Source organism: Centruroides vittatus, unplaced genomic scaffold, assembly GCF_030686945.1.
Source record: "Centruroides vittatus isolate TY-2023 unplaced genomic scaffold, ASM3068694v2 contig_453, whole genome shotgun sequence".
NCBI classification, from domain to species: Eukaryota; Metazoa; Arthropoda; class Arachnida; order Scorpiones; family Buthidae; genus Centruroides; species Centruroides vittatus.
In genome coordinates this window covers 1075336-1093608 of record NW_027122249.1, presented here as the reverse complement: position 1 = coordinate 1093608, position 18273 = coordinate 1075336, and the positions used below count along the sequence as shown (strand labels likewise).

The 18273-nt window shown below is 30.0% G+C and overlaps 2 protein-coding genes across 2 annotated transcripts in view; one reads left to right on the top strand and one right to left on the bottom strand.

The window, feature by feature from the left end:
* Positions 1 to 478, bottom strand: part of LOC136977328 (ATP-binding cassette sub-family C member 4-like) — a 31993-nt gene extending 31515 nt beyond the window's left edge. Inside the window, exon 1 of the mRNA XM_067272796.1 lies at positions 414 to 478. Within this exon, the coding sequence (XP_067128897.1) occupies positions 414 to 478 (65 nt within the window). The remainder of the gene's footprint in view (positions 1 to 413) is intronic.
* The window catches only part of LOC136977327 (ATP-binding cassette sub-family C member 4-like), a 231954-nt gene that overhangs the window by 134470 nt on the left and 79211 nt on the right, over positions 1 to 18273 (top strand). The gene's annotated exons all lie outside the window — the stretch shown is intronic.

The window sequence follows — 18273 nt, the reverse complement described above, 5'->3', positions numbered from 1 at the left end:
GAGTGAGATCATGTTTTATGCCGTTTCATATATTTAAAATTATAATTTACTAATAAGATTTACTAACTTTGCCTACTTATTTCTAGTATACGCTATTGAAAATATAAGAAAAACTTTAATAATTTTCTTCTGTCTAATTCTGTGTGCGAATTCCGAATGTACTGTATGTTAAACTATGTTAACACCCACTTAGAAATATGAGTGAACACTTAAATTATATGGAAGAAGTCCTTATTCCAACACAAAAAAATTTACTTTTAGATTTACTCCACCAAACTCGAATATAAAAAAACTTTCGTATTGCAAATCACAGGCATTTCATATCACATGCAGAACAGAAAAACCATGTTTTTTCCTTCGAAAGCGAAAAGAGTCAATTAAATACAAAATCAATAAACTTAAATCCTACTTACTTGAACAAAAATCGAGAAAAGACACTAGCAGAATCGTATGGATGTCTAGTCTGCTTACGGTCCATTGTATGCTAATACTTGTGTCTATATGCCATATATAGTATATACAATATTATGTTGTAAAGTGTATGTATGTTAGGAAATACGTTCTTGCTGTGCTGTAATACCTACTTTCATAGTATTACAGTGTAAATGTTCTTTTTAATAGTATCCAATGGCGTGTTTAGATTTTATCAAATTATAGTAAACACATGATGTTTACTTTAGAGGAAATTTTACCTTAAATTTTTGAATTAATTAGAGATTTTATTGACAATTTTTGATCTTTGGTATGTTTTTACCTGAATCTTACCGAACGGGTTAATCCTTGGGATTAGTAATTATCAAATTAAAATTCATTAAAAATTTATTTAAAGTATATCTGCGTCCATTTTTTCTTATATAAAAAAATATTTACTGTTGTCATCGCATGCGACTAGACTTAGGTTATATCTAAAAGGAATTCGTGTTCTATTTACAGGTGAAAAATATATAAACATAAACTCGACTTTGAATAAAAATAAGTAGTACTATTATTGTCAAGGTAATTTTGAAAACATTGGATAATTATTTCCTTCTACAAAAGATCAATTCCTTAAAATATTACTTTTACCTGAAACACACCCATTATGTCCCCACTTTCGGAACTGGTATCACTTTTTTCGTCCATTGAGTGGCGTAATGTTTTTGAAAAAAACATTTATTTAAAGAAAAATGCTGGAAAAATAATGGTAATATTAGGTTATGTTATGATGATTGCTAGAATTTAAACAAAAAATAAATTGATTTATATTCATGTTTTTCATACTAAAAAACAATTACAATTCAATTTATATTATTAATAGCGAACATCAGTAAATAGCGGACATTCACTCAGGAATGTTGTTTATAAAAAAAAAATTCATATAACATAACATTCCAACACGACTAATTCGGCAAAAACGACCATTATTTTTATGAAACTGTCTGTGGCATTAAAAAAAAGTAAAGACTAACACAAAAATATGTCGTGTCTTCCACAAGTTAAAACACTTAATTTGCACATTAGGCGGAGAAGATCCGCTAGTGATAATTTCGTGCTGACTGAAGAATAAGCATGTGAAAGGCTTCAAAATATTTTTGCAATATTCTTTGTTTTTGTAAATTTACAGTGTATTATATCTTATATTTAAATAATTTTTATTCTTACAAAGAAAAATGATTTATAATGTAATTAAATGCGACACAATTTTACAAAACAGGTTATCTTGCGCGAGTAATAAAGTTTAATAGCTATAAAAATCGGCACGGGGATTTTTTGATTTTAAAATGCTACATCACGCTTCATCTTAAGTATACCTACGTTAAATTCTCATTCGTATATAATATTCACTGATTCATTCACTCTCAATTTCTAAGCAGATTTTAAGGATATTTTGCTAATTGTTAGCATTTATACAGACAAGCCTGAAATTTTTATGTCACCTAATCGTGTAAGTGTCAACATAGTGCGTGACCTTAATATAAATTGCTTCATTGATTGCCATGTAGAGTTCAATAGAAAATACTTTTTTAAAAGCTGTGTTTATTTCAGTTTTCAGGATAATCGTGACGGAATTAGACTTTTTTTTGAACTATTATTTACTAAAAATGGACATTATATATATATTTCATTCGTTATATATATATATATTCTTTGATTTGATTTGATATAAGTTGTATCTAACATTTCAATGTTACTCAAGGGTTACACGGAAGTAACATAATTATTTTAATTAATATTTAATTTACCATAAGTTCTATCTATAAAAATTATTATTTTTGCAAAGAATTACTTTATATCATATAAAACCGAGACAGAATATCAGATAATAGTAATGAGTCATATTCACATTGTTCTGAGCCAACACTAGTTTGCTAGTCATTGTTTTTAATTAATAAAAGTAATTATTATATATATGAGTAAAGCTGGGGAACTTTTTGTGACATATTTTTTAACGATTGCTGTAGTAATGTTACTTACTAACCTGGTGTCATCAACCTACGATTAATACTCGTGTCGTGCATCATAATTACAGCATGAAACCGAATTTAAAACTACATATTTATAATTTAATAATGAATTATCTCCTTTAACAATAGAATATACATTATGAATGCAGATAGGCCTAGATATTAGTATTATACAGGAGGGAATATGAAACCTAGTAACATTACTTTTGTTAATAAGCGAAAAAAGTAAGATAAGTATAAGAAATAATTCGAATGTGTTATATAAAGTATTATTTATGAAGATCGTGTGTTATTCTGTTATTTATAAGTTATTTTGACTCAGTATTTAATAAATACATTTACAAACATGTAATGTTCTGCTATTTTCAACAGTTAACTTCCAGAATAATACACTAAATATCAGCTTATCGAACAAATTGACGATACTTGATCGCAGTACTGAAGTACGAAAATTTGGCAAGGAAATTATTATTATAAGCTACTATTTAATAAAATTATAGAGTTAATAATATTATAATATTTAATAATATTTAATAAAATTTAATACTAAATAATATTTAATAAAATTATATCAGTGCAATTCTACAACATTATTACATCTTATAAAAAATATGGCAAGGTCTCTTTCTGGACTTTTCTTACATTGGTACAAAATGGGAGCATCAAGTTATCGGTCAATTATCAAATATACACCGATAGAAAATTTAAATAAAAAGCTTTAAAGAACTAATTTTGTTTATCTTTGATCAAAACCTCTGTTTAAAAAAATATTAATGTGTAAAAAAACATATGCTAGCTCAAAGATAAAATTGTGTGATGTCATCTGTTATAAGATTATTAATTATTATAAAACGAAGAAAGAAGCTTAGTTTTCAGAGTAGAGATGATTTTGTAAGCATTTTAAGAGCAATAACGAATGAAATTTTTATCAGATCTGCTCCTACATGATAAATTTTGTTTCTTAATTTTTTACATTCTGAGATTAAATGAAATACATTCCAAAACATTCATACACATATCCACAAGAACATTTTGTAGATTTATTTGGTTGGAAGAATGTCAAAACGTTAAGATGGAAGTGCTGAAGGTTCAAATTTGACACGAGAACAATACATTGTCGTATTATTTACAAAACAACTAGGAAAATAAAAGTGAAAATCAGACACATGATTTTATTATTTCATGCGCAGTGGCGTAGCGTAGTGGGGACGGCAGGGGCGGCCTGCCCCGGGCCTGCCCCACTTTAAGGGGGCGGCAAAATAACTTGAAGTTTGCCGCCTCCTTAAAAAAGCGCTTGAAAAAACTTGAATATCAAATCGTTGAGGAAATATCAAGCATAAAAAATAATCATGTATATTGTGATCTTATAAAAATTGAGCTTCGAAAAGATACTTCTATATCAAACTTTATAATAAATACAGTATTTGAAAAAGTCTCAAGTTTTTCATAAAAATCTTGTATATAAACTGTATATTTTACAAAGTTTGAAATAGAAGAATTTGTTCAAGCACTTCATATACAAGAACTTTTGCAAATGCTTGATATTTTCTCAAGCGCTTTATTTTTTTAAGAGTTTTTTTATACAAGAATTTCTTTTTGTGATTAATATTTCTTTAAAGTCTACATTATATCATATTTCTTATTTTTGAAAAAACTGAATCTATTGATAAAAATATTGTATATCAATGATTTGATATAATATAGATTTAGAAAAAAATATCAATAATTAAGAATAATTCTTGTTTAAAAAAAACTCTTTGAAAAAATATAAAGCATTTGCAAAAATTCTCATATATGAAATGCTTCAAAGAATTTTAATATATCAAACTTTATTAGTCGTAAAATTATATAGTTAATTAAATATACTGTAGTTAGTAAATTATTGATAGCTTTGTACTGATCAATAGGAAACATAGTGAGGTTTCTCGGTTTCACAAAGTGATAAACAGAAATAGTTTTCAGCAATCCAAAAGTATTTTTACCAATTTAACAACGAAACAATTTTCAAGCCAGCTGAATGTAGGTTTAACTTGCTACAATATTTGTCTGCTTAGTGGGACATGATGATATCTAATTTTATTATTATTTTAACTAAAAGAAACACTCAGCTTTTTCTAATACTTAGTTGAAACTAATGTTAAATAATTGAGTCACCATATATGCCAAATGAAACGCAGCATACAGTATGAGGCATTAAAATTGACTCATTTTTGATCGCAAATATAGTTACTGTATTTCCTTTAATTGTTTGCGGGGTGAAAGGTTTGAAAAAGTACGTGATTAAATACATAAAAAAACGGATAGCATATATTGTGTTATTGTAGTTATTACAATTATTATATCCTTTTGCATGCCGTGCTTTCTTGCAATGCTAAAGAGATCATGTCTTGCCAGTATTGAAAGCATGTTACTCTTCTTATGGCTGTTAATGCATGATGCTGTTCACTGATATGTTGGTTTCTATTTTATGTTTTATTTTAAATTTAAGTATTTTATCTTTCAAATCTTGAATATATTGCAAAAAATTAAAAGTGAAATTATACAAATCACCCTTGACAATACAAGTATACCTCGAGTTACGTCGTTCTCGATTATACGTCGTTTGTCAAAAAAGTATATGGAAAAATAAAAATCAAGTTTAAGTCATTTTATTCTACTTTACATCCGCCCGCCACAAATATTGAAGTCGTAATATCACTAGAATAGCGTTAAAAAAACATAAAATAACATTAAAATATGTACATTTACAGTAAATGTTAATATAATCATCATAAATCCTAGAGAACGAAACATGAAAACATCTGTGTTTCTGTGTTGTCGTCTTATTTAGCGGTCTTTAAGTACTCATTATTGGCGTTTTCCACTGTAATTTCGACTTAAGTCGTAACTACACAAGTAATTTCGACTTACGTCGTCTCTCCTGGAACCAATTACCGACCTACGGTGAGGTATACCTATAATAGTTATTAAACATTAAAGTAAACATTATTTTGTGTACAATCAAACAATAACATTGACATTTGACCCAATCTAATCAAGACGGAGCTTTTGTTTTGGAATCACAATACAATTTGAAGCTTATTGGCATTTACATTGGGAATGGGTGAAAGTAGGTCTAGTCAGTTCCTTTAACTATCCTTAAAAAGTAATTAACTACCCTTATCTTGAACTTTAAAATAACATATTCCTTTCAACCGTTAAACCAACCTGAGCAGTGTTCATCATCGCAGAATTCTTGCTAAATCTAGCTATGCTGCAAATCTGAACTCGTTTTTAACTACTTTTTCACTCCTCCCGATGCTAGAATTTTAACTAGTTCAGTCATCTTGTTTTCTTTACGTTAATTTCCACTAGTGACATCATTGTTTTTGTCTTGTTGTAGAATTTACAAGATGGCTGTTGGTCCTGGATTAAATAATTTTTTTTTATGATGGTCATGAATTTCTTATAAATATATTTTATTTTATCAAAAACAAACAACAACATTACAACCGGATACATTATAAACTACCAGCCAACCAATACAGTATGTTATCGGGATAGATATCGACTATAATAATAATAATAAATTATGAAACAATTTGGTATTAGAGGGAGACGTCTGGCGCCACCTCTTAATAAATTTAATAAATATAACTTTTTATTAAATAATTTAAATAATTAAAGTAATGTTATATGTACTAGAAGAAGAAGTCCGGTTAGCGTAATTGGCAACATATCTGCACAGTAAGTAATAGTTGCGGATTAGAGTTCCGAAACGGGCTGGTTCTTTTCTTCTAGTAGTATAAATTATTTAATTAAAAATTATAATTATTAAATTTATTGAGAGATGGCGCCTAACGTCTCCATCTAGTACCAAATTGTTTCATAATTTATCAGTATTGTAGCCCGATAACATACGGCATTGAGTCTAACATGCTAACTCAGTACACTTTTTAGCTTCGTCTTCATAGCAAATTATATTTCTTACTTAGTATTGTGAATTAATGAACATTGTTATGTTACTTGACATAATTTATGGCAAGTTAATTGACGAATATTATTTGGTTAATGTTACCCTAGAATCCAAAATGGCGGCCGGGGAAATTTTTCCCTACTTCGGAGACTGCGACGGGGAAATAATTTTTCCCTGCATTCAAGATGGCCGCGGTTCCGGCCGCCATCTTGAATTTCTCTGCAGACTCCGCGAATTTTTTAACCGAAATAAACAATAAACAACAACAAAAAGAAGAGTTTTTTACTCACTTTTCGATTGCTCGATATTCTGAGTATGATCTGTTGTTGGGGGTCGACGAAATTTTTCGAATGGTTGACTGTTCTATGTTCGACCGCTACTCCTTCTATGTCGTCAATGTGCATATATCCTTTCCATTCGTCCGTTATTATCGTACTGCCGGAATTCACGTATTTACAAACGATCCAATTCACAGTGTTTTCTGATCTGTCGTTCACCTGACATATGAAGCATTTCTTATCTTCATCGCAATGAATGCAAACGGACTTGGTCGGCTGTATGCTTAATTTTACAGCAAAATTCGATGCGTTATCGATACGGGGAGGCAAACCAAGCTCCGAAAAGTCGTCTTCCATTAACTTGTAGAAATCACGGGAAGTGCATCTCGACCAAAATTCGTCGTTGCAACTCAAATCGGCAAAACTAGTCATTATCGAACAATTGGCAATAAACTAAACGCGGGGAGGTAAGGAGAGGAGAAAAACACGGTCTTTCCTTAATTTCTGATTATTTGGTTCTCTAACTTTTAGGATTAAATTGTAATAAAAGAAATAACAATACTTACTAATACTGGAGGAAATAATAATAATAAATATTCACCGATAGCAATTTGTGTGCAAATGAAATATCGTTACGAAAAAAAAAACACAGCAATTAATCCAATACGCAATTCGCCGCAACACAGCAGTAAACGATTCCAACAGGAAACTAGTCGATTTGCATAAAATTGCCCAGAAATGAACAGAAATCACGTCGCAGATCATGCATTTGCATATTCGTTCGTAACACCTCTACGAATTTGCCGCCGATTTTACTCTCGCACGACGTCACGAAAAGGCTCCCTCTACCGTCGCAAATTTACACACTACCGTCTCCGTTTCGAGGTTACAGGATACTCGGCAACGTCGAACGCAGGGTAGAAACCGAACGGGGAAAAAATCCCCACGTCGTCGACGTCTCGACTCTAGGGAAAAATTTTTCCCCGTCGCAGTGTCCGAAGTAGGGAAAAATTTCCCCGGCCGCCATTTTGGATCCTAAGGTAACATTTACCTATTTTTTTATGAAAGTTTTTTAAACCTCTATGTTTATTATGTATAATTCAGAGATGGGAAGTTTCTCTGTTTACTGTTTTAAAAAGTTTTATAAATTTTCATAGGCACTTAATGGAAGGCACCACTTGTTAGAGTTATAGCAAGCTTCGACTTCCCCAAACTTAATTATGTGAAAATATTTAGTATTATTAGTGTATTATTAAATATACAGTATTAATTAACAAAATAACATATTGTTAAACATTATTTAAAATATTTGGAGAATATAAAATTGAGGTTTTCTTGACAACACTAATTTATACAAGTGACTTTAATAATTATAAAAATTTTAGTATGTAAAAAATTTATATTTAAAAATATATTTAAAAATATACAAAATTTAGAATTTAATTTATTAAATAAGTATATTGTATTTATTTATTTATTGAATTTAATTTAATTATAAGTGGAATTAATTCAACCGTAACACAGAAAATATCGAGAGGGAGATGCAAAATACATACTGTAGTGCCCAAATTACTGTATAGCATTATATTAATGTATAGAAAGTAAAGGTGTATATATATATATATATTACTAAATGGGACAAAATTATATCAGTTTATATAACTTAGATATATTTATAGCATGTATGTAATCAGTGATCTGTGAAGAGAGTGTTGAAAATTTAAAAAAAAATATGAATATACTGTAATAATATGCGTATTTGATAAGAATACATTTACTTTGTTTTAGAGTATATTCTTTTCCTATTTTTTCATTTACTTTTTATGAGTAAGATGAAAAGGTAAAAGGTATAATAATAATAATAATATGTGATGCTAATAATAAATAACGCTCAGTATAAATAGATTTTATCTACGGCAGCTCGTGGTATCTAATATGGGATGCTATTGCAAGAATAATCGAAAAACTTTAATTTCATACGATATTTTGATCGGCTATTGTTTTGATAAATTGCATTTGAATTGAAAATTAAACATCATAATTTAATTTAAACTTTATTTGTGTATAGTGTAAAATTAACATGATAAAAAATTTTAAAAAAAGAAACGTTTCTATTACTGTTGCATGTTGTGACAGCACCTCCATATTAGAATTCGCGAGCTTCCACTGTTTTTATAAGTAAAAATATGTAATATTTAAGAATAGAGTTTTAAAGTAATGTAATAGTTCTGTATTATTTGCCGTGTCATGTCAAATGTAACGGTTGTGGTCTAGACTTCAACCTGTACCAAATACTACAGAGAATGCAAATCTTAATAATAATATTCAGACTTTTAATTTAAGAAAGCATGTTTATGTGTTAATTCTCAATATAACGATTGTTACTTATACATGAAAGTGCTGCATATTTTTTATATTTCTGGATGTTAAGAATTTTCAATCGATTTTTAAGAGATTATAATTTTAACTAATTAAAATTAAAAACAATTGGCTTCCAGCCAAAATTTTCTATTTATTTAGCAGGAGACTGCTGATGTTAATCATGCAATGATAAATGCGTGTATCGAAAAGTAAAAGTATTTAATATTGCGAAATTTTATTAATTTGAAGTGGTTAACAGCACTCTCATTCTAATATGAAAAAATAAACTCTGATTAATTGTATATAAAAACACTTTCAAACCGGTGCTTGCTCTCTTTATGACAATTAAATACTATGAGTACTGATTTAACTTATCAGTTATTTTCAATAAATTTTACAGCTCATCACTTGTAATAAACAACTAAAACGCTTAAATATAGTTAATAATAAATATTTCCACTTCAATTAAATTAAACATTTAGATTAGTCTTATTCAATGAATGATTTTAATTTAATATCTAATTGAAATAATTCTTCTTTCTTGTTTCTTTACATAAGATAAGAAATTTAATGTATTTATTAAACTCCCAATAAATTATTTCGTTGAATTTATTTAAAATATTTCAAAAGCTTAAAAATATATTTATATTTTATATTATATTATAAACAAAGCTTTATATTACTTCATATGAAGATTAATCTGTTTATTATATGTTGATGAAACATCAAAAATTTATGACTATATATTTCAGATTAAATATTTATATTTTATACGCTACATATGATAAGAATTTATTATACCGATATTTGTTATATACTCAGACATGGCGAGGGTTTCTGTACATTAAGAGACAGAAGAATAACAGACAACACGCGTTAACATATAATGGATGAGGAACACAAAAGTAATCCATTCGATTCAGCTAGTGTTTTTTCTCGCTTATTTTTCAGGCATGTATTTAAAATTATTTAACTCCATTAATATTTTAATTTTATAATTAAAATATATATATATTACTAATTATTATAAAAATAATATCATTAATAAAAAAATATATATACATGAGCTACTAGGGGAGACAGAATGGTAAACGTCAAAATGGAAGTATTAAAATATAGCAAAAATAATATTGTGACAGAACAGTAAGTTATAATAAATTTATTCTGACATTAGTATTTACTGAAAGTGTTTTACAATCAATCTAATTTTATGGAGGGGTAGAATGTTTTAATAATCTGCTACTGTTTCATTTACAAATCAGTAAAAGTTTTTAACATTTTCATAAATTTCGTAAGTTTTTATCGTATTTTAAAAAAAATATTTATTTTTGATTACGTTACTTCAGCAACGAGTTGCGTAACTTTCCTCGCTGGTATAGGATTTTATTTAATTGTAACTTTTATATTATTAACACAAAAATTAAAAATGTATATGGGACAAACTGTTACGAGATTCTTATAAAAATGTCTAATGTTCTTAATTATCGAATGGAAAAACGTTTAATTATAAATGTAGTAATGATTTTTATATAAAAGTTTTAATGACGGTAAAGAATAACATCATTAAGTCAGACCCATCTGACTCTTCTGTAGATATTATACATGACACCGCTGTATCTCTCCATCCCATTGTCTATTAACCATCAAAATTTAATTGCATCAATACCCCTTATATAAGCTACCCTACCACATTTTGTTTATCATTTATTTCCCCATCCTGAGATATTGAACGAAATAGTCGCCAATACCCTCACCTCTCACACACGTTCATGTCCAGCAAAATTTTACCACCTGAGAGCTAAGCAACGTTGCCAGATTGGATTGCTCAACTGGGCTGCTCTTGTATTTGTTTGACCGAAAATATCACTTGGCGCATTACCTACTTTTCGGGCTACAAAAATTTCACTTCGTTACATAAATTATTTCATCGTACGTTTCGGTCTATAACAACAATACCTATCTCCATTTGTGTGATCTTTAAACGTAATTTTGTAGTAAAATAAAAAAAAAAGAAAAAAAAATGGGCAAAGCATTCCCGTAAATAAAGAAATCTCTTAGTCAACTTTTAAATTAAATGCAAAAAAAAAATTCGAAGATAATTTCTGTATGTATGGATATTAGTGTGTGTGTGTGTGTGTGTCTGTGTGTGTTTGTGTTCGTTTGTTTGTGACGCACGATTTTGTTCACCCAATTTGAAGCTTAATAAGTCCTGTGCATTTGTCGAAAATTTCTGAAATTTTGCAGAAAGGTTTGTTTATTAAGAAAATTTGTACTATTAAATTTTGGTGGTTAAAAGGTGGGAGATAATGCAAGTGGTGTTTATCTCAGGTAGGGTTGGTCTTAGACGATTTTACTCGTTATTAGCATGTAAAATTTTTTTTATAAAACTTATCTCTACCTTTAAAATTAAGCTTTTTGCAATGTTATAATAGTTAAAAATATGAAAATTTTAATATTTAAATATTTAAATATTTAAAATAAAATATGATAACAAATGGCGCCACCAAAGTTTTACATGTTGAATGAAAAATTTGAGAAACACGTTGCTGCTTTTTTTCAAAAAGCTATTAATTTAGAATTTTCAATAATTTATTGAAAAATGATGAAATTTGAATGGTGTTGTTGTAAGTATCCTCGAAAACTAATTACTTCGAACGTCATATTCTCATATATTCAAAGATTTATGATTTTATTTTTTTTCTATTTTTAAAATTACGTAAAGCTAAAACTTATTAAATCATCGTATACTATGTTGTTTGTATCAATAATAACATTATAGTGTAGGAAAAATCGATAAATATATGAACATTTTGAGAAATGTTTTGCTTAGAAACAGATCAATTTAAATTAACCAAACAAAACAAACAAAATAGACTTTGTATCACGTATACCGTATTTTACGGACTATAAGACGCACTTTTTTCTTCGAAAAATTGCCTCCAAAATTCAGGTGCGTCTTATAGGCCCTAGCGTCTTATAGTTTAAAAAAAATTGCTTAAAAATTAAGGTGCGCCTTATAGTCCCTAGCGTCTTATAGTTCGTAAAATACGGTATATAATACGTAATAAGAACTCTACTCCGTTTGTATGCAAATATATACTGCTTTCCTCTTCTCTCTTTTAATATTTGTTCTCAAACACTCAATATCCTTTTTCTATTTTATGTAAAAACCAGTTCATGAAGAATAATAAAGTAATTACATTCTTATTTCTTTATTTTTTATGGAGTAATGGACAAAAGGAGTAACAAACAGTTATGAAACAGTACCAGTTCGTTATCGTCGCAAGTAATGCAGCAAATTATCGGAAGTGCCGGATTAGGAAATTTATTTGTTTTTTAAAAGTTATGTTACTATGCCATTCGAGATTTATATTTTGTAACAACGCGCAATGCTATATACTTTCGATTTGTGTTTGCATGGACTTTGATTACACTGAAAATAATACAATGTGCTAAGATTGAAAAGTCTGCAACAAAGTTAATGTAAAAAATTACTGCACATACATTTAAGCAATCTGTTTGAAATTAGCTATTCATTGTTAAGTCGCATAATTAATTAATAAAAGATGTGATTAATTTAATTTATATGCCATTTATTTAAAATTATAAGATTTGTTGCTGGCATTTTTAAGTATTCGGCACGTCTACAAATTTTAACCTGGTAAGTTTGATCGTATTTGACTTTCTAAATGTTCACCTAAACACCATTAAATAGAAATAGTGCAATTAGGAATACTCAATATAATTGTGATCTTTTTTGCATTAAGCTATTTAATTCCTTTGCTTTTACACGAAAAAATATATGAAATGCTGATGTTCAATGAATGTTAGCATGAAATTCATGTTTGAATTAATATAATAATATTTATCATTGCATGCTGTACTTCTTATGCAAACAGTAACAAAATAAATCGATAATCTAAAGTTTTATTAAAGAAGATTAAAGTAAAATATAAAAATTGTGAAATTTCAGTTCACACACCGTGAAAACTGAAACTTAAGAGCTGGGTTTAGAACCTAAAGGACGTAATTCAAAAATTCATCCCTTAGTTGCACATGTTCTATATGGATTTTTCTAAATTTGTTGTGGATAATGGACCATCAAACCACTTTCTGTTGCTGAAAAACGTTTTATTCAACAGACACAAACGTTTTCAACCTAATACAATAGATCATCTTTAGGTGTAACCGAATTCGATTGCTTTTTCAATACGAAACGTCGTAACGAAGTAACGTTAAAACACTCATATTTAAATTTCGATTAGATAAATTAACACTTAAATACCAATATAAAGTATTTCAAACAAACGCAAAACAGTATAAATCTTATAATATAATCGAGATTGGTTGATAACAACAATGATGATAATGATAATAATAATAATAATAATTATTATTATTATTATTATTATAAGTTGACAAAACTGCGTCAAACAGCTGGTTAGCTTGGGGATGCCTTTCCGGGGAGACAGAAGGATTCATGATTGACATACAGGATCAGTTCATAAATACTAAAATCTACAGAAAACACATACTCAAAGATACAACACTCATGAATGACACATGCAGAAAATGTCACGTCATGCCAGAAACTATATGACACATCTCTTCTGGTTGCAAGCTCTTGGCGCAGACAGATTATTTACATAGACACAATCAAGTAGAAAATATAATACACCAAGAAGTTGCAAAGAAACACAAATTATTAGACATTCACGAACCATAATACAAGTATATTCCACAGACAGTATTAGAAAACAACACACACAAAATGTACTACGACAGAGCCATAATCACACATAAAACAATTTACCACAACAGACCAGACATCACACTCGTTGACAAACACAATAAAATCACATACATTATAAACATAGCCATTCCAAACACAACACATTCACAACAAAACACATTCACTGGAAAAATTAGGAAGTACACAGAACTCGCCCAAGAAATGAGGCATCTGTGGAGGATGGATAGAGTGCTTATTGTACCTGTAGTTCTCTCCTGTACAGGTGTGATACCACACACACTACACAAAAGCCTGTGAACATTACAATTGAATAGAAATACATACATCACACTACAGAAGGCAATAATATTGAATACATGTCATATTGTGAGAAAATTCCTGAATACAGACACACACACTGATACACTTCTTTAATTTCTGTTTTGGTTACTTTGCCTTGACTTTGGTCCGGCATAGTACACAGCCACCGGTGTTAACCGAGTATATCTCACTTAACCCAACATAATAATATTCAGCGCAGAGCCCAAACGGTTACGAGTTGACAGTCGAAATTTGGTACACAGTTAGGGTATGTCACGAGAACGCACACTAAGAAGAGATTTTTCGAAATTCCTCCCCACGGGGGAGAGGGACATGATTAAGTCTTAACACTTTCATCAACAATGGAAGTATTACGTAACAATGGAAGGTTTTAAGAGAAAGCGACGTGCAAGACGCAGATGAAGTTTTTTTTCGTTTTTGCGGGAAATCGAATTATTTTTAAACCCACCTAAAACTTCTCTAATTAGTTTGGAAACAGGGGAACCCAATTCTTGCATTCTGTGAAAAGGTCGACTATAACATAATAATCTTAATCTTCGCTTTTGCCCGAGCAACGCCGGGCCTATCTGCTAGTATCTTATAAAAATTTGAATTTGTACAATACACAATAACGATGATTGTTCTTGCTGAAAAGTTCTTTAGAATTACTGTATATTTTAGTCTTTTAAATTGAGATACCTAAGTAAGGGGGGTGAAATTTTCTTCTGCCCCGGACGGCTGACACCCACGCTACGCCACCGATAAGACGCACCTGAATTTTAAGACGCACTTTTTTCTTCGAAAAATTGCCTCCAAAATTCAGGTGCGTCTTATCGGTGGCGTAGCGTGGGTGTCAGCCGTCCGGGGCAGAAGAAAATTTCACCCCCCTTACTTAGGTATCTCAATTTAAAAGACTAAAATATACAGTAATTCTAAAGAACTTTTCAGCAAGAACAATCATCGTTATTGTGTATTGTACAAATTCAAATTTTTATAAGATACTAGCAGATAGGCCCGGCGTTGCTCGGGCAAAAGCGAAGATTAAGATTATTATGTTATAGTCGACCTTTTCACAGAATGCAAGAATTGGGTTCCCCTGTTTCCAAACTAATTAGAGAAGTTTTAGGTGGGTTTAAAAATAATTCGATTTCCCGCAAAAACGAAAAAAAACTTCATCTGCGTCTTGCACGTCGCTTTCTCTTAAAACCTTCCATTGTTACGTAATACTTCCATTGTTGATGAAAGTGTTAAGACTTAATCATGTCCCTCTCCCCCGTGGGGAGGAATTTCGAAAAATCTCTTCTTAGTGTGCGTTCTCGTGACATACCCTAACTGTGTACCAAATTTCGACTGTCAACTCGTAACCGTTTGGGCTCTGCGCTGAATATTATTATGTTGGGTTAAGTGAGATATACTCGGTTAACACCGGTGGCTGTGTACTATGCCGGACCAAAGTCAAGGCAAAGTAACCAAAACAGAAATTAAAGAAGTGTATCAGTGTGTGTGTCTGTATTCAGGAATTTTCTCACAATATGACATGTATTCAATATTATTGCCTTCTGTAGTGTGATGTATGTATTTCTATTCAATTGTAATGTTCACAGGCTTTTGTGTAGTGTGTGTGGTATCACACCTGTACAGGAGAGAACTACAGGTACAATAAGCACTCTATCCATCCTCCACAGATGCCTCATTTCTTGGGCGAGTTCTGTGTACTTCCTAATTTTTCCAGTGAATGTGTTTTGTTGTGAATGTGTTGTGTTTGGAATGGCTATGTTTATAATGTATGTGATTTTATTGTGTTTGTCAACGAGTGTGATGTCTGGTCTGTTGTGGTAAATTGTTTTATGTGTGATTATGGCTCTGTCGTAGTACATTTTGTGTGTGTTGTTTTCTAATACTGTCTGTGGAATATACTTGTATTATGGTTCGTGAATGTCTAATAATTTGTGTTTCTTTGCAACTTCTTGGTGTATTATATTTTCTACTTGATTGTGTCTATGTAAATAATCTGTCTGCGCCAAGAGCTTGCAACCAGAAGAGATGTGTCGTATAGTTTCTGGCATGACGTGACATTTTCTGCATGTGTCATTCATGAGTGTTGTATCTTTGAGTATGTGTTTTCTGTAGATTTTAGTATTTATGAACTGATCCTGTATGTCAATCATGAATCCTTCTGTCTCCCCGGAAAGGCATCCCCAAGCTAACCAGCTGTTTGACGCAGTTTTGTCAACTTATAATAATAATAATAATAATAATTATTATTATTATTATTATCATTATCATCATTGTTGTTATCAACCAATCTCGATTATATTATAAGATTTATACTGTTTTGCGTTTGTTTGAAATACTTTATATTGGTATTTAAGTGTTAATTTATCTAATCGAAATTGGTAAACTCACTGACAGAAAAGTGAGTTTAACGAGTTCGTAACTGACATTCGTTCGAAATGAAGCTGAACGAACAAATAATTTAATGTGAGCTCACGTATACACTCAAATCTGTTTTTGTGCGATTTGTTTTGTGCGGTATATGAACATTTCAATCAAATTGGAACGTAATTGACTCCTATAAGATTTTTTAAAACTCTATTGGATGTTTTCTATGACATCAGCAGATTTTTTCATTTTTTATTCAGTAAAATTTTTTTCATACGTTTTTTACGGTCCCATCCCATTTTAATAGCATAAAAATCATAAATACAGTAGAGAGTCGTTAATCGGAATCAATTGGGGACGGGTTGTTCAGATTAGTGATTTGTTCCGATTACCGATTATGTACGAAAAAATATATTAACCTGTCCGATGTTCAAATTTTTCTCCGTTGCGTGTCGCTTTGTGTTGAATTTTTCTCCGTTGCGTGTTGCTTCGTGTTGAATTTTTCATCGATTTTAAGCCTAACGAAAATTTTTATAATAATAATCAAGGCTATTGTAGCGTTAAAAATTATTTCTTAATTTTATACAAACAAAATAAATATATTGTAGAATATAAAAATATAAAAATTATACTTTAGAAGTAAATCTAGTATCAAAAACGTTCGATTCAGCACGACACAGTCCGACTGAAAATCGTTCCGATTACCGGGGTTTCGATTACGACTCTCTACTGTATTATGTTATATTTGAACAGATGCAGTAAGTTAGCAACCCTCCAGCTTTAGACTGCGGGTGTGAAATTTTACGCCTTGTTAAATAAAATAACACTTTCTGCAGCTATATTTATCAAATAAAATAATTTTTTAACGATTATTTTTAACTTTTTAATGTTAGATTGGTATTTAAGTGGAAACAATTAATTAATATAAAAAATAAAAGTCTTAGAGGATTTTTTCCCCATTAGGAATTGCAGAAAAAGGCCCAAGGAGTTAAAAGATGCTTAAAAAGTAATTTCAACTTTTTCTAATGCTATTTTCGATGATAAATTTAATATCTGTTTTTAATATTTTAATTTATTTCTGTAGTTTACCTACTTTCTGTACTGCAGAATGTAGCCATTCTTTATCTACATTTAAACATCTATACAGAAACCCGATACTTTGCAAATCACCTCCACCCCCCATTCTTTATCTGCTATTATTAATGTAGTGTGTATTGTCTTAATAAAAAAATCTATTAGTTAACTTTCAAATTAATTAAATAATAGTAGTTTGATAAATCTTTTGTAATAGCAAATTAATAATTATGAAGAATACAGTAGAGCATCGATTATCCAATTCCCGATTAACCGATTTATCGGTTAACCGACCGCGTTCTAGTCGGCAAATTCAAATGTCCGCTAGTGTTGTGGCGCTACAATATTTGGTTATGTCTCGGCTACTTTAATATTATTTTTGTTAAATTTTTGCATGTTTTAGCTGGCAGCACTGGCTCGACCATGAAAGGGAGACTAGTATTTAAACCAGGCCTAATACACTATACTAATAATGTACTTTTCATACTTTTCGGTAATCCGACTTTTCAGTTAACAGACCAACCCCAGTCCCCAATTGAGTCAGATTATCGATGCTCTACTGTATTACATAGAAAAATTAATTTTTTATAGCGTGTCTTGGCAAGATCATTTGTTGCATAATTCGTATTCGTTGCAATCCACTTTGCAAATAAAATGTGTGTTCAGGACATAGTAAATTACAGTGTATGATTGTATTTTGTGTTTTGCGATGCTTATTTCCGTTCA